The following is a 26,336-nucleotide window of genomic DNA, read 5'->3' on the forward strand; positions in this document are numbered from 1 at the left end:
GAGGTCACATGAGCAACTGGGACTATTGTGGAGGGCCACTGACGCCCCACCTCCTGCCAATGATGATGCCACTTAGCTCCCACTGCTGACGCCAACCCCCCTGCCGATGCTCCGCTGATTCTACAAGCTAGACAGGGACAGCCAAAAGGGCCAGATAGGGCCTGCGGGCAGTAAAATGCCCAGGTCTGTGTAATACTGTTGGTGAGGGGCTTTGCTTCTGAAAAAAAATAATGAGATACTCAAAATCTGAGTGACTCAAGCTATGTTTCAAGCGCCCACATTTTTCTTCCTCTTTTGAAGCACGTGATCTCCAAGCGATATTGTGAACTGTTTTGAAACTTTCATCTCATCAAAAGGAACTTGATACTGTTCTTCATGAAAAATAAGCCTCAAATCCACCAGGTTCAGGGAATTCATTCTCAGAGTTTGACTTTTAGGCGAAACAAATGTGTGTCTGGAAAAGTCTAAAAAGGTTTCAGCAACTGAATGCTTGATGTTCAAGTTATTTAAATTTTCAAATTTAAGCACATGTTGTGCAGCCAGGGGACAGGGTATATATACTAGTTGTGATATTGTATGTTACACTGCATTTAATATGCATTTTAAAAATAACCACCAAGGGAAGGAGTGTCTAACTGAGGCTATGTGGGCAAGGGGAGAAAGAGGTGGAATTAATTTTTTAACCCTTTCAACATTACAATTTTGTGTAGCCTCCTTTTGTGCAAATGTACATAATATGGCAGATTAAGCAGCCTTTGGTTTCACTGAAATCAAACACTTTTTCTCTTCCACTTAAACAAGTTTGTGATTTAGGCTGCAAAGACCATCTACTGTAAAGTACCTTTAATGTACACTTGCTTAAATTTGTACTGATGTTGGACTCTCAGCCACATTAGAATATGGACCAAATAATCACTGCTGCTGAAACATGCCATGGTCAGAATTTGAAGCTGAAATTTTCCATTTTTTTCTTTTCTACGTTTTCTATTCCACTAGAGTTCAACCTCATCCACAAAAATAAAAGCCTGAGTCATATGCGATTAATGTATTGTGCATAGTATATTTTTCACAGAATATTTTCAGAAGATTTGTTATGAATAGCACCTTTTACATAAACATTAACCCATAAACATTATTTATCTAAATTCTTTTCTTTACAAAATCTCAGTTTTAAAAAGTATTTCTGCAACCAGATTGTACTGGTTGTTGATTGTTCGTGCTAGCTGAATTTACTGAGTGACCTGGTATTTTGTTCAGCCATGTGCAAACCCCAGAAGAAGTTGTGAGAAACCCTTCCATTTGGTTTTCAGGGGTGTCTTGTAACATAGTGCAGCTGTAAGCCAACATTCTGAAGCTCACAACCCAAAGTGGATAACAATAAAGAATTCTATTAATAGCAGTGGAAAGTGGTTAACATTCCATAATGCAAGCACAGCATGCTTAAGTCATCTTCTTGCAAGATATATCACAATTCCATTTTTTTCCTGTGTGGTTAATCAAATATATTAGGCTTCACTGAGCATAGATAACTGTTCATTTCAGTTACATTTCCAGGCCTATTACAACCAAAGGGTAAAAGGGAGGACAACCCCAAATTCATCCTATATATGTCCTGAAGCAAAATAACCAAGCAGCACCATTGATTTAGGATAAGGGCATCATTGAGTTCCAGTGAGCTTCTCGTGTTTCTTCTTCGAGGGATTTTTGTTTTCTTCCATTCCCAGATGCAGTTGCTCCAAGTCCTTCAGTGGTAGTTATTCAAAAGTTGTGATTAAGATCTGCAGAGGACCACAACACAACTACCACTTCCCTGGAATTGTTACACCACACTCATACCAGCCCACGTAGTAATAGGGTGTCATATATCCAATGCGTCCAAATGATACAGGCTCCTGTCGATACTGGCGATAATAACCTGAAGGAACCAAAGTATCGAAGTTAGTAGCAGAGGGATGTCATCACTTTATTAATTTTACTTAATACTTTTAATTTTAGTTCAATAATTACTTAATTTAATTACTGTAAAGAAAATGAAGATGGAGGGGGGAAAGCGAGATACACCTTGCTAGCTGAGCGTTCTTTAAAAATACCCAATTGGGAGGGATCAAGTAGGGAGTTAGCTTTGAGTCACTGCGCATCCACAAAAAGACTGACTTTTCCTAAATTCCATGGCACCTTATCTGCTTGTTCCCAAGAGAAGGCAAACAGTCTGAGCAATGTATTTTTGCTTTATAGGTAGAATAGAACAAAGTAGCCAATGTATACCCTTCACATGTAACTCTGGTTACTTGCGCCTGACAAGATTAAGGCCAGAGAAATATGTTGCATAACCACATTTCCATTCTCAAAACTGCTTGAGTGCATTGAGTGGCTGTATTCCAAGGCACTTTCTGGCTTATTGTGAGAATTAGAACAACCCACAGTAATATATGCCAATTTGAACAGACAGAAACATTATGTATCACATACTAACACAGCTTGCCATTTCACATGTTAGTGGGACTCGTTCCAAACTAATAGGCAGAGACAACTGTGTCCTGTTCTGATGTACCATTAATGCCAATAACGCTTTCATGTCTATTAAACGTCTAATTTCATGTCTAATTTCTATTAAAGTAGGAACGGCTCTTGCCACGTAAACACAAATTACACTAGTGATTTAGCAGATCATAGCATTTTTCCTGCAATCTGAAAAAAGTTGCAGAGGTGCATTCTGGCTCCGCCCCACAATCAGAGGTGACCAATGGAGAGAAGGGAACAGAGAAGGTTGAAATATCAGTGCTAGCATTAAAAAAAGAGTAAAATTAAGAAATCAAAAGGAATCAAAGATAACCATTTTCAAATGATGGACAAGCCTGTAGAAAGAAGAGGAAATGTTTAAATGTTTTAAAATGTTAACAAATTCACAGCACTCCTTTCCACACAGATGGAGGGCTACTTGAAACACTGCCTTCTGTGCTAGGTCCATTATTTCAGGGTATTTTGTGATTCTTCTCCATAGTAGGCCCTATCTGGATCACTCAATCTTGCATAGAAAGCAAAGCACAGCATGAAGCTAGGATTTCAGTAATTAAGTTATTTCCTTTTATGTGCTAAAATGCCAAGGGTTCTAAAAACTCTGCCAGTCACTGCCTAGACTGAAAATGAAATAATTTGCCATAAGCTTCCCCAGCCTGGTACTTTGCTAATGTGTTCCATCTCTAATTCTGTTGCTAGTTGGAAGTTGACATCCCAATAGATTTAGAGAGATCACACTGAAGGAAGACTGGCTTTTAATACTGAACTGCCTGAACACATTTGCTGATGTGTTGGGGGATCTGGGAAGAGAAAGTCCAACTTTAGTATTAAATTTATGTTTTACCCACGAAGAAATAAATAAAGGGAGATTAGTATAGATCTATTTCAAGCTATTTAGTTCTCATCAGCTAGCCATAGGTTTAGAGGTTAATACATCTACCTAATATGTAAGCAGCCTGGTTCGAATCCCAGAAGGGTATGGCTAGCTGATTATTTATTTATTTATTATTTATTTAATCATATTTATATACCGCCCTATCTCCTGAAGGACTCAGGGCGGTTTACAGGCACTTAAAAAACACATAAACACATAAATACAATATAAAAACAATTAAAAAACTTATTCTATAAGCCCGTTATTAAAATATAAAAATAAAACCCAATTAAAACCCATAAATTTAAAATCTAGCTCAGTCCTGCACAATTAAATAGGTATGTTTTAAGCCCAAGGAAGGTCCGAAGGTCCGAAAGCTGACGAAGTCCGGGGGGTAGTTCGTTCCAGAGGGTGGGAGCCCCCACAGAGAAGGCCCTTCCCCTGGGCGTCGCCAGACGACATTGCCTCGCTGACGGCACCCTAAATAGATGAGAACTAAATAGGTTGAAATAGATCTATACTAGTCTCCCTTTATTCCTTTGTCGGTCAAACATAAATTTAACACAAAAATAGTTTGTCGCGAATGCAACTACCTGTGAAGGCCTCTGGATTGGGGCTGAAAGGCAAAAATGGAAGTAGTATGCTCCATCGCATAATTGGGTAGACCAGGTTGACCTGATAGACTGGTCCCACTGGAGAAAAAACACTCCAACTTTAGTATTACAAAATCATAGTTTTGAAGAACTGGGCATAAGCTGCCTTTATTTTACAACCTGTATGCAATGTAAATCTCCAGGGGCCCATCAAATTAATGTCGCACTTATTTTTTCTTACCTTGAATAGGAGGCAGAGCATTCACATAGGACTGTGGTCCTGTTCGTCCATCCAGGTGTGAATCTACAAACTGACAGTGATCTTCACATCTTCCCCAACTATCCCCAATGCTGTAAAATGTATCTGGAAAAAAAGTGAGGAGGGTGAAAAGCACTTAGAATGAGTTTGCTGCAGCCAAGACGAATCCAGGGCGAAGAATCTTCTGTCCCTTCCTTGGTAGTAACTTATTTATTATGCTTATGAATTTCTGCAGTAATAGGAACATTAAAGTGAAATAATCCACTGTCACAGTATGAAAGTGAACCAATGGTCATTGCCAACATTCTTGCATTCGGTCAAAAATAGTTGGCTGAGAATCACAATTAAAGTTCTCTTGCCTTCAAGTGGCACATTTGCCATTGGGCTGGCAGCAGTCTTTTTGTATTGCGGTTACCTTTTTTCAATGAGTTAGGAACAATTAATATGTATATAATTAAGAACTTAATTTACACTAAAATGGTGTAAAGAAGAAGACAGTACAAATAGCCATACATGAATGCATGGAGAAATACTCTTCTCTCCCTCACTGAACTGAACCGAGTCTGAAAATTACAATTTGAGATGAGTAAATGAGTTTATTCCCAGACTGCATTTTTCCCCCCATGTGTAAACCCTTAAGGCTTACATATTTTACTGTACTTTTAAAAAAATCGCTTCTAAGTTACATGCGTACTATTTTAAGCATTTTCCCCTAAAAATAACCCATTTAAATTTTTTTCTATAACGATTTAAACATTAAAACGTGATTATTGCTTCTTGGTCTGGCTCTTTTTTAAAAAGTGGCACTGACTCCATTTAGATCAGAATTAAAATATTACAGCATCTCTTTATCCGCTTGCTAAAAATGAAGTAGTATTTCTCCGATTTTTAAGAATGTGAGGAAACAAGAAATCTCCAAATTTCCAAAACTGGTGAATTTAACTGAAATGATTGAGACTGAACTGATATTGTATTATGCAGCAAAGTGTAAATCCATTGTCTTGAATGATCCTACTTAGGGCATAGCACACAATAGCCTACTAAGATATAGGCTTGTTACTTTTTGAAGGGACCCAAACCACAGTTTTAACAAGAAAGAGGAAAATCTGCAGGCATCCCTTGCTCATTGCAAAATATAGCCTTTTTTTCTTCCTGCTGCATCTCATTCACTTGAAAGTGGATTAAGAATTCAAATAATAGAATTTCAGATTACCCCAAATTATTAAAACAGACCAGGAGACAATCTAAAGTGTTTACAAAATATATCTTGGTTAGGATTAAAAGGGAAAATGGGGGGGAAATGATGGAGCTATTTACTGTATGCCAGCCAATAGCTCAGATGCATTTTAATCACGCAAGGTAGTCAATTTATTTTTGAGACTTTACTGTATTTTACTTTTATTTATTTTATTTTATTTTATTTTATTTTACTTTTACTTTTACTTTTACTTTTACTTTACTTTACTTTTGAGACTTCAGCACTGCCAGATGACCCAAATACACACCTCTTAGATCATCACTGAGGTAAATCTTGTATCTCAATGAATTACAAAGAACGACACCTACAAATTTCCTGTACCACGTCCGTTTCACATATTGCTTCCCACTGCATTCTGAGTATGTGGGATCATATTTAAAATTGAACGGGATCCAGATGGGTTCGCCACCTACAAAACAGGTTAAAGTCTTGACTATGAAATGTGATAATATTAAACAACAGTAACTTAACAATAACTTACTAAATGTTACTACTTGACCAGACCAGTACATAATTTACTAAAACAGATTTACTTCTATTTGGAAGTGATCATGCAAGCATAATGGTATAAGTGGAAGTAGATTATTAAATGCTTTTATTTCCTTCATTATGGCTCTCGTTACCACTTCAAAATGTCTAGAAGAAGTCTAAATGAATAAGAAGAAGAAGTCTGAATAACCCATTCTACTAGACAGAAGTTCCCTGAGGATGGGCTCCAGCACAAATCCAAAAACTCAGAAACCTAAACTTCTAATCCTGGTGACCAACCCAGATTGGATCCTGTAACATTATCCTGGGACACATATATTTGCCTTCATTCAAAGTCTGAATGGTTACACAGCAAACCACAATCTGGGCACCACAGATTAGAAAACACTTCAGTGTGTATTCAATATTCATAGCAAAATCTGATACTCTACACTATACTCCCAAAGATTATAGGAATTATCTACCTTTCTTTTTGAAGTCAACTATCCCAATCAGCTAGCCATACCCTTCTGGGATTCGAACCCTGGCAGGCAGATCTAGCTGATGAAAGCTAAATAGCTTGAAATAGATCTATACGAGTCTCCCTTTATTTCTTTGTCGGTAAAACATAAATTTAACACAAAAATAGTTTGCTGCAAAAGCGATTGCCTGCGACGGCCCCTGGATTGGGGCTGAAAGGTGAAAATGGAAGCAGTACACTCTGTCCCATATTTGGGTAGACCAGGTTGCCCTGATAGACCCAGCCTACCGGAGAAAAAACAGGAATTCATTAGAGTAATTTGCACAAAATACTTCAAATTTAAGCATCTGATTTAGTAGGCTCCCTAGCAGATGATATAATAGTAATAGCAATAGCACATAGACTTAGATATCGCTTCATAGTGCTTTTACAGCCCTCTCTAAGTGGTTTACGGAGTCAGCATATTGCCCCCAAGAATCTGGGTTTTATCCACCTCGGAAGGGTGGAAGGCTAAGTCAACCTTGAGCGGGTGAGATTTGAACTGCTGAACTCCAGCTAGCAGTGAGCTGAAGTAGCCTGCAGTACTGTACTCTAACAACCGGGCCACCTCGGGTCATAGTAGCATAATAGCACATAAAAGTGCCTTCTTGCTTACAATGGTCTTTGCTTCTAAAATATGGCCTTTCCTTTTTTCTCTGATCTCTTACACTGGTGTCAGTTGTCCCAGGGCATGAGAAACATATTTTTTTAAAAAAGAGAGGAAACACCTACCACAGCACTATTTGGTCTTTTTTTTAATAATTTCTTTTCAACTTGAAAAAAAGGCATAATCCTCTAAGCACCCATCAATTGAGGAATAACATGCAAAGATAAGCCCATTGAGCTCTGACTGACATTATACATCAAGCTTCTCACTTTTCCTAGCATTTCAGCCACAATGTTATTGGAAAAAGGAGGAGTGGGAGAAAAAGGAAAGAAGAAAGAGACCTATACAATGAATCTGGATCACAAGCACTCCACATTCCTGCACTGTTCATCAGCAGCGTGGTTTCCCATAAAGAGGTGCCAGTGAAATCGACCATATACCACTACAGTTGCTGTTGTGAAGCCAACCATATGGTTTCTCTTATGCACTCAAAAGCAACATGCCCAGAGTTATTTGGCACTTTCTGCATTTTAAATATTAAACATGAAAACTCAGGAACAAATTATGATTCCAAGACATAATTTTAATCCATTGTACAATAACACTGTGCTAAAAATGTATTAAATGTCAAGTGGATAATCTAAGCTGGCATTGTCTTGAATTGTATAAGGAAAGATACACTGCAATATTCTAATCTAAGTCACTTCTAGAACTATAGCAAATACACAAAATTCATTAGCCTGAAATATTGTTTACTAAGTTTGACAAACATAGAGTTCTGTTCTTCCTCTACTCCAAGAGCTGATAAACCCTTTGGAGTTTCTTTGGAGTAGCCACTCATTCAAATGTTGATGTCATATTGGAACTTTTAACATTACAGAGAGTGAAATGACTAATCACACAGAGAGCAATTATACTGACAGGACTTACATTTTAATGAATCTAATTTAATTACAATAAACTGGATTAAACAAAGTGTAGGTCTCTTGTAGATGGCCCGATTAAAGTGCTATCCACTAGTCCTTTTTAAGGTAGACTAGACTAAGATACTAGAGTTATGAATGGTAATACTTTATTATAAGGTTATGGTAACAGAATCTTGCAACTCTGAATGTGTTTCCCCTCTATCTTTAAGAGAACTAGAGAAGAACATGTCTGAGATGCTAACTCAAATTATATTTTTGCCCTTCACTCAAATTTCTTTTATCTAAACATTGTCTTAGTTGTGGTTTTTCCACTGGTTCCTCAAAGTTATTCCTACTGCCTGCCCATTACTGTATACAACCAGAGGGCAGGGCTGTGTGACTCTCAGAAGCCTAAGTGGCCAATAGGACCTGAACAAATCCTAATTCCTGAATGCCATGTATCAGTGAAGCATGCTAGATCAACCCGAAATATATTGGGAGAAAAGGAAAAATATGACTTTGGAACATGTTCCCTCAGATACTGGAGGGGGATGAGACAAAGGCAACATCATGAGACACAGCAGAAAAAAGGAGTAACTGCAGTATATTCATGCAATGGTTAGAGAGCTGTGGAGAAGCTGTCCTGACGTAACACCTGTCCTGATGTAACACCAAGTAATGCTATTTCAAGGGCAAGCATGGCACTCAGATTGAACAAAGTTCTGCGTTTATGTTGTAAGGGCTCTTAAGATGAGGATACTCTTCCAAATGCTGCTTTTCACTGATTATTTCCTTCCTTCCTTCCTTCCTTCCTTCCTTCCTTCCTTCCTTCCTTCCTTCCTTCCTTCCTTCTTCTCCATCATAGATATTGAGACACAACTTTAATCTATGCTGCTCTTATGAGAAAACAACAAAGCACCAGAAAGCAAAACTGAAACTTACCTGGTGGTCTTACAATAAGAAGAGGATTATCTGTAAGGAAATAACAAGGAAATGTTTCAATGATTTACTTAAGAAATCAGCATCCACACTCAAAATAAGATAAGCAATTTCTGAATCTTCTTGTTGATTTGTATAATTTATATCCTGCTTCTTAAACTCTCAATGGCTCACATACAATATCATATAGAAATCAATTAAAGCAACAAGTGTAATTACAAACAGTTTGACATACTTCAAGAGCTTGACAAAACTGCAGTGTTTTTACCACCTTCCTTTACTGGAAGGTCATTTGAACTTCAAGGATAAATTATTTTATGCTTCACTTATCTTAACGTCTCTGATGAAGAAGACCCGAAGCACTGCTGCCCCTTTGTAATTTCTCCATATATTTAGGATATATATTTCGTTTGACTCCTCCTTCCTTTTCTTTTCCTTTTAAAGTCTCTACATTATACTAGTGTTTATACCTATAAGTGAAACCCCTTTTTTCATTGCACTTGCCATCTTTTATCTTTATTTTTCATTGATTGCATTATAATTTCTTTCATTGTTGTAAGCTGGCCAGTCATTGAACGTCAGGCAAGATAGAAATTTAATAAATTAGGATAGCTTGTTGCATAGTCACTCAGATGTTCAGACTGTATTTGGCATTTTTATCCACCTACTGAGTCCTTCCCACGAACCCGGGATAGGTAGGTATTGTTGTTTGTTGGTGTTCAAAGTATTTCTCACAGGATGTAAACTGTTCTAAGTAAAGCTACCTTTTGCAAGTGACTGACGGCAATGTTATCAATGCCAATGCAAATATTGAGAAATTCAAGTGGTGCTCCAGTTGTTTTGATATTATTATTAATTCTATTTTTGATAATGAAATCTCCACATTTGCACATTTCACTGCCATAGTCATGGTATGCCATAGTCAGGCTCTTTTTTAAAGTGCTGGAAATGATACCTTAATGTATGCTTACAACAAGTTTACCAAAATGATTCTTCAGTAAGTGTAGAAGCCTATTTTTTAAAAAAAATTTAATCAGTCTTATCAACTGATTAGGTATCTGCAGGCTTCTGGTGCTTTCATGATGGTTAGAGAAACAAGATAATCACTTGTGCTGCAAAATGTCCCCCTTTTCATTTGCACGTGACATCACTGCGCATGTCCAAAATGGACAGGACTTGCAATAAAATGATGTAATTGCTCTTTTTGCCATGCAGCCATGTTGATTTCCTTGCAGATATATCTGCTAACTAATTAAGGCTTCAATCAATTTTTCCAGGAATCCATGTGAGGGTACTCAGATGGACATTATTTTTACCTCCCACACATGCAAAAACTCCTATTCGAAATCCATAAGAACTGTTGAGTTCATCTGGATGCAGATTCATTGAAATATGGTTATGTATACAAATTCCAAGTCAGGAACTCAGGAATCTAAGGGTGGTGGTGGAGGAATAACCTTGGAATTATCCAGAGTTAGTTTAAGGCAGGGGTCTCCAACCTTGGCAACTTTAAGACTTGTGGACTTCAACTCCCAGAGTTCCTCAGCCAGCTTTTCTGGCTGATGAATTCTGGGAGTTGAAGTCCACAAGTCTCAAAGTTGCCAAGGTTGGAGACCCCTAGTTTAAAGTATCAAATTCTTCATTGGCCAAGTGTGATTGGGTACACAAGGAATTTGTCTTTGGTGTATATGCTCTCAGTAAATACTGAAAAATACATATTGCATTTCTAAATAAATAGTTAATATATTTATATATATAAATAAATAAATATTTTATAAATACAATATCTATTTGTATTTGTTGTTACATTATGCCAAATGACCTACCTATGATCAACCTTCCAAGTAAAAGTAGCATGAGAAAATATGTTAATAGCTGGGCATATTTTAAAATTATTTAAAAGCTTTTAATTTCAAAAAACAGAATCAGCTTTATGAAATGAAAACAAGCTTCAGATGACAAGGGGGAAAATCTAAAAGAAAATTTGTTGCCCAAACTTCTTGACAGATACAATTGTTTCCAATTACTCAGCTGCTCAGGATTAAAAGAAAGAAAAACTACAGTTACGTGTCTTGCCAAGCAAGGAACAGAAATGGAATTTCCTCTTTTCATTTTTTAATGTAACCTTTCTCCCCGCCCCCACTACCAGGGTAAAAGGTAAAGGTAAACTTTTCTTTGTGCTGAGCTTGACCCCTGACGACCTAATGGAAACAGTCATGTAGTTTTCCTGAGAAGAAAATAGAAGTGAGCTGCCATTCCTTTTCTTTATTACAGGATAGAAAAACTAAAGACTAAATCCACATCGGGCAACCTGAGAAGCTGTTAGAAAACATTGATGTTGGCTTTCTGCACTGAAAGAGCAAAAGCTGAAGCACGAATTCACTCCTATTTGGCCAGAGATGATCAGTACTTCATCATTTGGTTTTTGTTAGTTCAATTCTTAACCAGCCCTCCCTGACCAGTATTGTCCAAATGTGCAAATTCAAATCCCAGAATTCTCAACAATAACCATTCTGTCTGGAGAAGTTTGGAAATAAATCCACATATCTGAAGAAAGCTCAAGCTGGGCAAAGCTGCCTTTATTTCCTAACATGCCAACAGCTCCTCCTCCTCCTCCTCCTCCTCTTACTGGGTAGTTCCCTGATCATTCCTGTTGTCATTTGTTGTTTTTATTCTGAAAAATTAACACCCGCTGCATTCTTGTTGACAGTGCTCTAATTTGCAGTTTAAAATGTTTTGTATTTTAATACTATATTAAACCACCATACCAGATTCAGTGATATAGGTGATGGATGAACTTATAGGACCATAACCATAAGGATTCGTTGCTTGGACCTTAAAGTAATACCTAAATCAAAGAAAGAGAAAAAAAACCTCAAGCATCTATTAAAATGGCAGAATAACAGCTTGTGGTAATAAAATTAGACAAATTCCAAACAGGCTTTTTTAGAAGGAATCCTGAAAAGTTCCACAAAAGCTATAAAATACATCTTATTTTTTGAGGCACCTCTAATGATAGCTTCATCAAAACACGTTTTATTCAGTCATGAAACCATGCAAGAACCAACAGCATTTGATAATGAGCAAAGATGTTGAGACTCTAGAAAGAGTGCAGAGAAGAGCAACAAAGATGATTAGGGGACTGGAGGATAAAACATATGAAGAACGGTTGCAGGAACTGGGTATGTCTAGTTTAACAAAAAGAAGGACTAGGGGAGACATGATAGCTGTGTTCCAATCTCTTAGGGGCTGCCACAAAGAAGAGGGAGTCAGACTGTTCACCAAAGCACCTGAGGGTAGAACAAGAAGCAATGGGTGGAAACTGATCAAAGAAAGAAGCAACTTAGAACTAAGGAGAAATTTCCTGACAGTTAGAACAATTAATAAGTGGAACGACTTGCCTTCAGAAGTTGTGAATGCTCCAACACTGGAAATTTTTAAGAAAATGTTGGATAACCATCTGACTGAGATGGTGTAGGGTTTCCTGCCTGGGCAGGGGGTTGGACTAGAAGGCCTCCAAGGTCCCTTCCAACTCTGATGTTATGTTAAAGAGCTGACAGTGGTGAAACACAATAGGTGAAGTGTTTAAATACTCAGCATTATCTCAAGCACTATGTTTACTTTATGTGAAATTGGTTGATGAAGACAGATGGAAATCATCAAATGTTAAACTGCCATATTAAATTCTGTGGCATGGGCACATCCATGAATTAGCCCATACTTTCCTTGGAATGAGATGTATCAATATTTCCCCAAAGAGTTGGGGGCAAAAGAAAAATCTGGTGAATAAAAATAGCCTTCTGCATAATCCTGGTAATGTATATAAAAGCCACCTTGTCAATTTGAGTTGGCTCCAATTTCAGGCCTTATTTTAACAGCAATTCTGAGCTGGAAAGATAAATTGTCTGATGTCTGGTTTAAACTGAGCCCTCAGTTGTTCTACATGCACTGTTAGCTAACCAGGGCACATACAGCCAAGATAACTTTATGTGAATGAAATCCTAGAAGTATTCATCCATCCATTTTTTTTACTTTTAAAATTACCAAAGACTTAAAATATTAATGTAAACAATCAATTTCTGAGGAAAAACAACAATAATAATATGTTACTAAAAGTCTTATTTCCCAAGGATATTGATTTCATGGCAAGACATGCAGTGAAACTTGTGATTAACTGTAGGAAAATATATTATTTTGTTAAATGTCCAGCACTTGACATACTATTAAAAGCTGCAGAAGAAAAAATTATGCCAGAATTTGGAAACCAAAGTTGCTTTTCAATGAAGTGCAAGAGCATAAATGAAGCCCCAATCTTGAAATACTTAAAACATTTGCCTCTTCTGTATACTTTGAATGCTGTTACAGCTGCTCCTGCATGTGTGTTTATGCCCAGTCACTTCAGATTGTTTGAAAGAAAGAAAAGTACATCCCTTGAACAATGAATTATATATTGACACTGACACTTGCCATATTCTCAAATATCCAAATGAAAGGTAGGTGTCCTTTCAAAACTACCTGAAAGGGCTGTAAATTCTCATGTTGAAAGAAAAGAGAAACTATCAAAGATAAACTTTTGAGTTATCACTCTTTCTCAGCTCCTGGAAGATGGCACTGTCAAACTACCTCTGAAAATCTTTCCAAAAAACTGCAGGAACTAGTTCAAGTGGTTACTAGGAGTCAACACTGACTTGAAGGCACACACACAAAAATCATACTGCAATATAAAGACATTTTAATAGAAGAACATATGTGATATTGTTGGGGTTCTTTAAGCTTGATCTTTGGTTTACAGGTGTTTCATTTCTCTAGTAAGTAGCCTCATCAATATAGAAATTTTGGAGAAAGATTTCCATATTTCCCATTTGATCTTTTTAAATAACAGTCTTTGACAGAGCAAATGCCACCCAAATTTGGATGAATCCCATCGGCAATATCCCCTTCAATTTCTAATTAAATGTTGTACAGAAAAATCTGATATGATTTCAGGGCCAGATCTTAGTACTTCAAACTAAAGTTGGGCTGAAGAGAATTTTTTAAAAAAAATAATGTTGAAAAAGAGCTGACATCATCAGTGATTCATTTTTGGACAACTACATTTTTTTTCCTAACAAAAATGTAGAAATTTCTAACATCATCAATGATTCATTTTTGGACAACTACATTTTTTTTTCTACATTCATTTTTTTCTAACAACTACATTCAGTTGTTAGAAAAAAATCTGCCAGAACATTAGAAGATAAATCATGTAATTAATTGAATTGCACACAATATTTTAATTCTTATTTGCTTTTGGACTTGACTACTACTTCTGAAATTCAATAACAGTGACTTTATATCACCGGAGATCCAATATGATGGAAAGCAAAAACAAATTCCTTAATTTTAATTGAAGAAAATGTTATAATATATTATCTGAGCCACAGTTCTGATTTAATTATTTAAAACGTATCATGTGGTCTGTTTTCCAAAAAGAAAAAATACAGATCAGCTTAGACACAATATTTCTTGTCTTCCAATATTGTAAAAATAAAAATTGAGAAAGAAAGAATCATAGCAGAATAAGAAAACTAAGGAATATTTAAAGTTAAGTTTTACCCAAAATCTGAATAAATAAAGCAGTATTCAATTGCTATTGCAAAATTGCAAATTCACAAGAAAGCAATTGATTTTGTTTAAGAAGGGCAACTTTTTAAAATAATAAAATGTTTTATAGATTCTTTGGATAGCTGAGACAACCCTGCCCACATTAAAAGTAAATAATATTAAAAATAAAACCATACTCTTCCTTTCAGGGAAATAAATACAGTATAAACACTATGGCAAAGTATTTTAAACTTGATAGATGAAGCAATTTACAACATAGCTCGAGATTTAGCCATCTCTTTAATTACAATCCATCATAATTCTGAGTTCCAAATTCTTTAGCCAACCTTGGCTGATCCTTGGCTAAACAGGATTGGCCCTGATTAGAAATTGGATGGAGGAACACCTGGGAATTCCAGAGCTTCTGACTAGACTGGAAAGTTGAAAAAACACAGCAAATTACTTCTGTAACACTGCCACGATGGTCGGCAGGAAAGAGTAATCAGGAATTAAGCTCAACTCGAGGGTGTTTATGCTTCTACCTTGGTGTCTACAGATTATTTTTTACATTTTTCTAAGTATGATTTTTTAAGTAGGCAAGAGCTGAGGTATTTAGAAGGCAGATATCAAACAGTTGCAGAGCTTAGAAGGTACAGAGGTTAATAATAGTTAAGAGATAATAATATTAAAACAATGGCTTGCCACTTATTTGTATATTTTAACCTTTTTCTGACTATATTAAAATGTATACTAAATGAATGACTGTACAGTGTAAAATATCTTAGCCAGGTATTTAGCCAAGCAACAGCCTAAAGCTCAATTGAACAAGTAGACATAAGATCCTTCAAGCAGGAACCACAACAAAGCCTGAGGAACGCACCTCAGGCAGCTAAGTTTCTGTGAATCAGAGTTTCCTCACAATCTGTGTATAATCATGAACACAAGAGTTGAAGCTAGCTTAATCTCCCAGTTCAGGTTGCTATATTGCAGATATTTTACAGTGGTTGAGGGGCAATTTTAAAGTCACAAGTTAAGGAGCTATTTTTGCCTGGGAGTTCTGGGAGAAACACAGCACTGGTGATGCAGATGATACTTAGCTGTCAAAGAAAAGGCAAAGGCTTCAATCCTATTCTGAAATTCTGTTTCCTTATTACATAATCTAGAGTGGGAGCTTCTTGGTTAGCAAATATAAGCAACTGAGCATAAGGTCTTGAGTACAAATAAGTTCTTGGTGCTTTCTGAGCTTGGTTGAACTAAACTCAGAGAGCACCAAGGGCCCCTCATTTCAACCCTGATCTACAAATAGTCTCCTCTATTATTATTAACAAGTTTGTCATATGCTAGTGTCACTGCTACATTTTTTAATTTGTTGTTGTTGTTGTTGTTGTTGTTGTTATTCCTGATTGTTCCCCAGATTCTGAAAGATGAACATCTTTGCTTACAATGTTCCCCCACAATTGGGTATTGTTAGACTCAGATGTTCAGCCTTATTCTCAGCACTGTGAGACTTGGTGGTGGGTTTCTACTGGTTTGCCCCAGTTCGGGAGAACCGGTAGTGGTGGTGGCAGGAGGCTCCGCCCACCCACCCAGATGTCATCATGGATGCTCTGTGCATGCGCAGAAGGTTCTGTGCATGTGCGGAAGCGCCATGTGTGAGCAAAGCAAATGCACACACATGCATGCTCACAGTTTCTAACCGGTAGCGAAGGTAAGTGAAAACCACTACTGCTGTGGGTGCAAAAATGATTGTGCCCAACAAGGAGCAGAGGGAAAATGCCTAATAGCTACAAAATGACCCAAAGTATATGGAGATTCTCAATCATTCAGATCATGGTTGTCCCAAAAGTGCTTTTCAAAAGGCAATTGGACTTTCTTTTCAGTTGCCTTTTGAAAAGCGTCTTTGGTCTCCAATGAAAGGCTCCAAGTGGAGAATATTGGCTGATAGCAGTGGAGCTTTAATGGGAAGGAGGACACAAGCAGTGGTGTTTCTAACAAGCCACAATGATATCAAGATGACTATGTACAAAATGACATCCATTACATTATGACATCATAGTCCTTGATACAAATATATAAATGGCATATTTTAAATGATAGCAATGATGATAGCAATAGCACTTAGATTTATATAATGTTTCACAGTGCTTTACAGTCCTCTCTAAGTGGTTTATAGAGTCAGCATATTCCCCCCAACAACCTGGGTCCTCATTTTACCAATCTCAGAAGGATGGAAGGCTGAGTCAATCTTGAGCTAGATGACATTTGAACTGCCAAATTGCAGGCAGCCGGCAGGCAGCAGAAATAGCCTGCAGTATTGCATTCTAGCCACTGCGCCACTATGGCTCATATGCCCTTATTTGTTTCCCCACAATAGGCATATTAATGTTTCTATATCCCTTTCCCTCCCAACCCCTCCAAATCAGGCTTATTATCACATGTCTTTTGAAATAATACCTTGTATTTGGCTTCAAGTTTTCAATGGGCAAATTACTGTTCACTGCACTCTTGGCTGACCATTTGTTCCTGATGACATCTTCATAGGATGCACTGTAAACTAAATAACCTGCCAAGACAAAAATGTCATGGATATATTAGACCCCAAGGTATTTCAGCAGCCTAATACATCACGCAGCATCATGTGGCAAAAGTATTTCATTAGTATGTTCAAAGCTCAAGGGAATTCCCATTTCTGCCAAGAAGAAATGACAGCAAAGCTAGTTGGGGAATAGGGCTCAATCAACATTATGCAAGTATGCATTAGCTATCAGGTACTAGGTACTTCCCATGTCCAATAAAGATGTAGAACATTTTGGATTCTACCAGAAAAAAATGCTTCAAAATGTGAAGGGGTGCACACATAGCACTGCTCTATGGCTCATTAAAGCAACTGTACTTTTTCCCAAGATTATATGGCTCCTATAAACCTTTGAAAAATCCTACTGTCCACAGCCCCCAGAAGAAGGCCATGGCAAACCACTTCTGAAGGACTTGCCATGAAAAACACAAGGATTAATCCAGGCAATAGCACTTAGACTTATATACAGCTTCACAGTGCTTTACAGCCCTCTCTAAGTGGTTTACAAAGTCAGTATATTGTCCCCAACCATCTGGGTCCTCATTTGACTGACCTGGAAGGATGGAAGGCTGAGTCAACATTGAGTCGCTCAGAACTGAACTCCTGGAATGAGCAGTGAGTTGGCCTGCAGTGCTGCATTCTAACCATTGTGCCACAAGTTGCTAGTAGTTAAGATTGACTTGATGGCGCAAATACATAACATTTTATTAGTGGAGGACGAAAATAATAGCCATAGATAAGAGATCTTAGGCTTCTAAGGGCACTCAATTCTTCAACATTGTAATTTCCTATCTCTTTAGCAGCTTTTAAACTTTCCCATCAAGTAAAACTACACATTTTGGTTCTGAATCCAGGAAATAAATTAGCAGTATTTATAAAAGCAAAACATAGAATACATACAAGTCTGCTATGTATCCTCAAATGAGGCCCTTCTCCAAGTACTGTCAAATGTGGGTATCTGATATACATTTATAAGGGGCAGAGACTTTTTATGGTGGCATCTTAATTCTGAAAAAAGCCTCTCAATTAATAGATCAATAATGCCACTCAAGAAACATAAAGTAGGGAGACTGGTCCTCACAATTTGATTTTTCAGTAGCATGTCAAGACATTTTATTTATTTATTTAGTCATGTTAAAAAGAGTTTAGCTCTGTAGTTTAGACCAAAATTTATTTCTTATTGGAAAGAAACCAAGTGGAATATCATTGGCTGAAAGAAATCGGTGAATTTATTGAAAAATAAAATGCAGACAAAAAATGGGGAAAAAATGTTCTGTTCAATTCAGCCTCCATTTACCAGTCTAACCATTGCAGCAAGCATTAGTGTACCTGTGACCAGATCTCCATGGGTAGGTGCAGCCCAGTCAACAATCACAAAAGAATGACAGCCTTCCACAGCTACTATGGTGATGTTGTGAGGAGTCTTCTGAGGTTGCATTCCTGTATTCAAGTTCTTGGGAACAAGTTCATCCAGGCTCTCTACTTGGAAGTGATCTAGTGCCTCTGTCAAAGAACATGGAGCTGCTGGGTCTTTGTTTAGATAAGTCACATAAGGAGCTGGAAGAAATCACAAGAGGAGACCATTCAGTCTAAAAAGATTGTGGTGATGATGGATTAGTAAAAGGAAAACTCAAACTTGACATTCAGACAAGTTTCCAAGACTAATTGAAAGTGCAAATTGGGTTAAAATATACCAAAGACACTTCCTGAATTTAGGAATGATCTATTTTCCTATCATTTGCTAACTTTGCAAATTGAAAAAAAAAGACTTATTTTAAGTCTGCAAAAGAAGGACACAAAAATTTAAGGGGATTTATTTAAAAGATGCACAAAAATGGGCTTAGCCACTGCACTTATGTGTAGCAATGAATGGAGCGGGCAAATTTCTGTAAATTTAGACTAATGAGCCCTGGAAACATGTTGTATATATAAAGGAATATTGTGTTTGTTTTTAAAACTACAAATTAGGATAAATTACCTGTTAATTTACCTCATGATATTATCTAGTTTGAATAATGAAATGTCTGCAAGAAAACAACCAAGATCAGGGAGCACCAAATACCCTCATACCTACAGTGTTTCCCCGAAAATAAGACCCTGTCTTATATTTTTTTGAACTCCGAAATAAGCGCTTGGCCTTATTTTCGGGGAGGTCTTATTATTTTGGAGCGTGTGGAGCAAGATGGGGCTCCTCTTGCCATCTTACCTGATTTCCAGCTCTGTGTTTAAATATTTTCAGGGAGGGCTTATTTTCGGGGAGAGGCTTTTTTAGCACATGCACTCAAAAGCCCGATTGGGCTTATTATCAGGGGATGTCTTATTTTCAGGGAAATGGTATTAAAACACCTGTATAGCAAATAAAGGGATTTACAAAGCTCTGTATATTAGACAAAGTTGCAAGCAAATACAAGGTTGAATTTTTTTTTTTTAAAAATGACCAGAATATACCATATATTATATATATATTATATATATATGTAGGTTTTTGGTTATTCATCATCTTCAGGCTTCAGCTTCATGCTTCTGGGAGCAATTGCAAAAGAAGCACGAAGCTGAAGCCTGAAGATGACAAATGAGACTTCGTCGAAACGTCGCCAAGACACTTCCAATTTTACGCGGGAGAAAACCCGAATAACCAAAGACCTACATATATATATATGTTTTCTGAGGTTTTCGCGGGTGTTTGTATGTAGGTCTTTGGTTATTCGGGTTTTCTCCCGCGTAAAATTGGAAGTATCTTGGCAACGTTTCGACAAAATCCCATTCGTCATCATCAGGCTAGGTGCTTATAGCTTTGTATTTCTAGGAGAAATGCATGATCGCAACTGTTTCTTCCTTTTAACTGCTAGTGGGGGTTTGAACTGATTGGTTGGGAGCTTGGCTGTGTTCTGATTGGGTGGAGGTGTGTTCTGATTGGTTGGGGGTTTGACGAATGGGATTTTGTCGAAACGTCGCCAAGATACTTCCAATTTTACGTGGGAGAAAACCTGAATAACCACACACACACACACACACACACACACATATATATCATTTTTTTAAAAAAGCATCAGCATATAAAATTTATATACCAATAATGTTTCTACTTAATGTTCCCACATAAATTGAGCTTTATCTTCTTTTTGAATAAACTCAACACAAAAAGTAAGCAATTGGTGGTATTAAATGTTGGCTCTTTCAGCAGCACACCATTCTTAGAAGGAAGCTTAAGAAATAAGTAGGGTTGTATTGGTGACATTTTTTTAAATAGCAGTAAGCAGAAGGTGGGTTTCAGCAGATTCGGACCAGTTCTGGAGAACCAGTAATGAAAATTTTGAGTAGTTCGGAGAACCAGTAGTAAAAATTCTGACTGGCCCCATCCTTATCTATTCTCTGCCTCCCAAGTCCCAGCTGATCGGGAGGAAATGGGGATTTTGCAGTAACCTTCCCCTGCCATGCCCACCAAGCCACACCCACCAAGCCACTCCCAAAGAACCAGTAGTAAAAAATTTTGAAACCCACCACTGGTAGTAAGGCTGCTGTTTGCATATGCCTCACAACAACAATTAAGTGTGGAGGATTTGGTTGTTATACAGGTCCCCCACCTCTGGTGATCACAGAAGATGATGTGCAAGATCTATTTCACAGACAAAAGCCTGGAAAAGCACCAGGCCCAGAGAAGGTAACTCCTTTTGCTTGTGCTGACCAACTGGCCCTCATTTTCACCTACATCTTTAGTAAATCACTAGAGATGTTTATGTCCAGGGGTGAAATCCAGCAGGTTCTGACAGGTTCTGGAGAACCGGTAGCGGAAATTTTGAGTAGTTCGGAGAACTGGTAAATACCACCTCTGGCTGGCCCCAGAGTAGGATGGGAATGGGGATTTTGCAGGATCCTTCCCCTGGAGCGGGGTAGGAATGGAGATTTTGCAGGATCCTTTCCCTGCCACGCCCAACAAGCCACACCACACCCACCAAGCCACACCTACAGAACCGGTAGTAAAAAAAAATTGGATTTCACCACTGGTTATGTTCCTTCCTGCTTCAAATGCTCTACTATCATTCAAGTGCCAAAGAAACCCTCCATCAAGGAGATGAATGATTACAGGCCGGTTGCTCTGACATCCATAGTTATGAAAATCTTAGAAAGGTTAGTGCTGGCCCACCTGAAAACCATTGGCAGGTGATGCTGTTAATGTGGCTCTGCATTACATCCTACAACATCTTGAATCTCCAAGGACCTATGCAAAGGTCCTTGGTTTTAGGTCCTTTTTGTCCATTCAATACCATCATTCCAGATATTCTTCTAACTAAACTGATTCCGCTAGCTGTACCTGACCACACTTGTAAGTGGTATATAATCTTTCTAACAGACAGGAAGCAGCAGGTGAAGCTGGGGAAAATCACATCAGATATCTGTACAATTAGTACAGCCCCCCATGTTCTCTTCTCTCTATATACTGACTGCATCTCAAAGGAACCCTCTGTTAAAGTAGCTAAAAGCCAAGAGAATGGATTGTACAAAAGGTTATGATTATTATAGTCTCAACTAGAGATCACCATATTTTCAAACACCTTCTTAGAATATGAGTCTTAAGGGTTAATAATAATAATAATAATAATAATAATAATAATAATAATAATAATAATAATAATAATAATAATAATAATAATAATAATAATTTAATTTGTATACCGCCCTTCTCCCGATGCTCAGAATACTGCAGAGAAGGTACACTATGGACCTAAAACAATTTTAAGGTTATTCTTTTCTCTCTAAATTGAAATGTGAAATGATTAAATGATCCCTGATTGGCTGCACCACACATAGGAAACACACGAGGCATCAATTGTATTTTCATGGCCGCCATCTTGACGTATCTTTTTAACCATACCTTGTGAACAGCCTTAAGCAGCAATCTACAGAAATAATGAAGATAAATAAATAGTAGGCTTAGCAAGTATGCAAGAATGCCAGTTTGGCTTTGTGTCCTGAGACACAAAGTTCACCTTCCAAGTTTTACGAAGAATATTGCTATTCCAGTTCAATTTATCACTTTTATATTTTATAGCAATAAGAAAGGTTCACACAAACAGAACTTGTAAATTAATGGGCACACACATCTGAAAAGGTCAGCTTGAGGTTGAAAAATCTCTTTGCATTAGTCAGTAGAAATATTTATTCTGTTACAGTTTACATTTCTTGTTAGAACAATAATTTTTCCCTTTCTCCCCATGAATGCCATAAAATGTTTATAACAAAAATGTCAGTTAATCTTATTAGATTTTTGTCACTGTGAAGGAATTATTTCCAAGCATGCATTTATTTTTAAGCACTGAGATTGCTTTTTGTTCCCAAATGACCCAATCTCTGTTGGTGAGAGTAAAGGAGGACTTCTTGATAGCCTGATAGACATACCTCGTCAAAGGATTGATTGAAACCAAAGCAAAAAGTAGTTTCTTCAAAGGAACAAACTGATTCAAATTTACCACCTAAAAATCATTTTTACAAGCACTCCCACCCCCTTTTTAAAAACAGCTTTTTCGGAGACAAACTTTACATGCAGTTTCGTATCCTGTTATACAGACTGCATTTTAAAAATGAAAGTAATTCTATCATCTCTCTCTCTTTCTCTCTCTCTGTCTCTCTCTCCCTCCCTCCCTCTCTCTGTGTGTGTGTGTGTGTGTGTGTGTGTGTGTGTGTGTGTGTGAGAGAGAGAGAGAGAGAGAGAGAGAGAGAGATTGTTACTGAATGCTGTCATAAGAAAGGAAATTCAGCTATTTCCTCTCAAACCTTTTAAAAAGCTCTTTTTTAAAGAGAACATTTGCTTTGAGAGAAATCTCCCAAAGGATCACCATCTGATATAATAATAATAATAATAATAAACTTTGGATACATCCCCTCTTTTCCTTTTCACATGATGCAGTTCTTAATCCAGAAGTACAGCATTTTTCTAATTATTTTTCAAAAATACAAGTTTAGATTTGTTTTGTTCATAGATGTAAGTTAGACATTCAAGGGGTGTGCCATTTATTGCATTATAAAGAACTTTAAAAAACAATTATGCACCACAGCATAAAACAGAAAATCAAAGGCTTGCAATTACACTGAGGAGCAGAACATGTTGTCCATCACTTAATAACTATGGGTATATCCTTTCAGTTTTTCTTTGTTATGCCCAAAGGTTTGCATCTATGAAACAAACAAACAAACAAGCAAACAAACAAACAAACAAACAAACCCTGAAGAAACTGTATTCATTCCGACTATTCTTTTCTCAAATTCGGTTTAAGAGTTAAGACTTTGGAGCAGTAACATAATTCATAATGTTAAAATCACAAGTCCATATGAAGCTGAATCTATATCAAAAGAAGGAAAATGAATTGCCAGATGAAAGACGTTTACTGGACTGAAAAAATTCCTATATAGGACAACTTCTACATTAGAACAAGACACTCAGTTACTGTATAATTTCCACGTTTTCAAGAGGTTGATGAATACTGTACAGATTTTGAGAAAATATCATTCTCTTTGCCAATTCCAGTGAGAAAATACCTTTAACATTTACCACAGAATATGCTTTATTCTTAGAAGGAGCAGATAATGACTTGATTTTTCTCCTCCAAGTTGTTTCAAAGAGTGTCAGAATTGGGAGCACTATGTTGTCAAGTTCAGAATGAAGATAATTTCTTCACAACAAAAGGCAACGATGTCTGAATTACTTAGTATAGGGGAAAATGTGTGTAAAAAGGAACAGATCTTTGTCAGGCCTTTTCCATTTCAAAACTTATGTGGGAGAAGACTGCAAGAGTATTGTGTCTGCGCCCCCTGAGCCGGGCCCCCTGACTCGGAAAGTGAGGGGGAAGGGCCATCAGGACTTATCCCTGTTCAGCTCCAGGAGCCAGAGGCAGGTCAGGTGGAGGAGATAACAAGGCCTCCGTTCCATGACTCTTCCCCCCCAGGCCACGCCTCCAGACCCGGCTGATGGCAATCAGGCCTGGCTGGACCCTAGGTTTCATAGGCAGGAGAGGCAGGAACATCAGAAGCAGGGGTGGGGCAGGCCTAGGAAGTGCTGAGTCATGGAGCCACGCCCCACAGGATATAAAAGCAGCAAGGGCTGATATACCACTTCGTAGCAAGCAAATCAACTGCTTAGAGAGAGAATTAGAGCTGAAGTCCTGTTTGTTCCTGGTTTCCTGGCTGATTCATCGGCATCAAGAGAGATAACAGAGACACTTGGCAGACGCTCGCTAGTTTGCTGCCAGAGCTGATAGTTGCTGGCTAATTAAGTCATCATTCGTGTCTCCCGGACTGCGGAGGGGGACAGAACAAAGAGTTTTTAATGTGCCTCTCGTGCAAGAACATGTACATTTCTAAAGAAAGTGCACAAAACCAGAAAAACTTCGTGAGATTTTGTCAGTCTTCTAAAATCAGCATTCTAGTGCAAGACCTTAGATTTTGTAATCCTTGTACAAAATGATAAAAATCTCATAAGATTTTCCAATTTTTCAAGAATTCAGAGTTTTAAAGTTTTCCTTTGTTTTATCTTATGCGCAGGGAGGCAGAATTTCTATAGGGAGGAGGGTTCAGCAAAAGTTCTGATGCTCACAGATACACTATGCCAGTCCTTCTGACAGATGTTTAAGATATGAATTTGTAACTTTATCAATGGTGTAGAGAAGTATATTTTTATTTCCTCTATTTGACTATGATTCTTATGATCTCAAAAAGAAAATGGTCCCCAGCTGGTGTGCACAGGACGTGTCTGCCATTAACAAAATAATCTTGCTGACAAGTTATTGTTAGTTGCAAAGTCGTGTCCAACCCACTGTGACCCCATGGACAACTTTCCTCCAGGCCTTCCTGTCCTCTACCATCCCCAGGAGACCATTTAAGCCCACTTGCTGACAAGACGGACAGTCAAATGTTTAGCTTCGGAAGCCCTTATCATAGGATTGGTAACCTTTGTTTTTTAACCGAATTTACAGACTTACCAGTAAATCGTTTCTTTCCAGCAGAATCATATTCTGATAAAGGGTCTGTGCCTGTCACACTAAACTCTGAAAAGTTGTTTTCAGGCAATGCCTCAGTGGTGGTAATAGTAGTAGTAGTGGTAGCGGTGGTGGATGGAGGCAAAGTAGTTTCGAAAAGCTCATAATCTAGACAAAACAGAAAGAAAGAAAATGTGATGCATTTGTTTAAAGAGTGCCCAAGCTGTGTCATAGGTCACTGAAGAAGCAGAAAAGTTCTTTGGTCCATACTTCTATTGCAGAAGTCTACACAGCATCTCTGGCTATTCAGCCTCTGCTTGAAGACCTTTAGTAAAGGAGAATCCATGATTTTATGTGCAGTCAGTTCCACTGTCAACTTGCACGGTCAGAAAGTTCCCCCTGAACCTCTTTTTTTAAATCATTTTTTTTAACCTACTGGTTCCAATTCTGCCCTCCAGGGTAACAGAGAACAGAGAACAATCTACTCGCTTTTCTGCGATTGTATTTCTGCGACTGTATTTCACCTTCGTCCTCTTTTCTGTAGGCTCAATGTGCCAGGATCCTTTAACTGTTTTTTTCATAGTACTTGGATCCCAGAACTCTCTGGAACTCTCACCATCCTGGTAGTCCTATTTTAAATTTGTTCCAATTGTTACTGATCTTTTTTAACTGTGGGGTTGCATACGATTTCGTAATAAATGGACATTCTTTTAAAATTTGCAGTGTAGCACTGGAAAGAATTTCTTGCTTAGCGAAGGAGATCACCAGATGCTTTCTTGAACAGATCACCCTGTTTCAGTATAGTTTCTCATGAAGTGACAAGGAATGTTGATTAGTGACTAGAAAAGACCCAAGGCCAATATACAGGTAAATGCTATGTCCAATTAGGTCATTTATCTTGGTAAACAGTAATTGGAAAGAGATGGGTCTGGTTATAAAAGCTACAAGAGACTCCCAATATACATTAAGTCATCAGTGATATCTTGCTAATTGTTATCGCGCTCTCGTTGCAAACCGGTAGTAAAGGTAAGTGGAACCCACCCTTGACCAGTTCACCCTGGTTCGGGCGAACCAGTAGTGGCAGCGGTGGGAGGCTCCGCCCACCCATCCAGACGTCATCACAGACACTCTGTGCATGTGCTGTTTCTGCACATGCACAGAAGCAGTGTGCATGAGTGAAGCGAGCATGCGCGCACTCACAGTTCTGAACCAGTAGCAAAGGTAAGTGGAACACTACTGGAACCTACTATACATACTTACGGGACCGC

The 26,336-nt window shown here is 37.8% G+C and overlaps 1 protein-coding gene across 1 annotated transcript in view; it reads right to left on the reverse strand.

The window, feature by feature from the left end:
• Positions 1-1,040: 1,040 nt before the first annotated feature.
• FNDC1 (fibronectin type III domain containing 1) overlaps positions 1,041-26,336 on the reverse strand; it is an 87,802-nt gene continuing 62,506 nt past the window's right edge. Inside the window, exons 13-20 of the mRNA XM_058168494.1 lie at positions 25,072-25,236; positions 18,428-18,655; positions 16,978-17,086; positions 11,709-11,788; positions 8,944-8,973; positions 5,749-5,910; positions 4,226-4,348; positions 1,041-1,915 (exon numbers count right to left, since the gene is read on the reverse strand). Coding sequence (XP_058024477.1) covers positions 1,800-1,915; positions 4,226-4,348; positions 5,749-5,910; positions 8,944-8,973; positions 11,709-11,788; positions 16,978-17,086; positions 18,428-18,655; positions 25,072-25,236 — 1,013 coding nt within the window. The 3' untranslated portion in view covers positions 1,041-1,799. The remainder of the gene's footprint in view (positions 1,916-4,225; positions 4,349-5,748; positions 5,911-8,943; positions 8,974-11,708; positions 11,789-16,977; positions 17,087-18,427; positions 18,656-25,071; positions 25,237-26,336) is intronic.

The sequence above is a fragment of the Ahaetulla prasina genome, chromosome 1 (assembly GCF_028640845.1).
Source record: "Ahaetulla prasina isolate Xishuangbanna chromosome 1, ASM2864084v1, whole genome shotgun sequence".
Taxonomy (NCBI): Eukaryota; Metazoa; Chordata; class Lepidosauria; order Squamata; family Colubridae; genus Ahaetulla; species Ahaetulla prasina.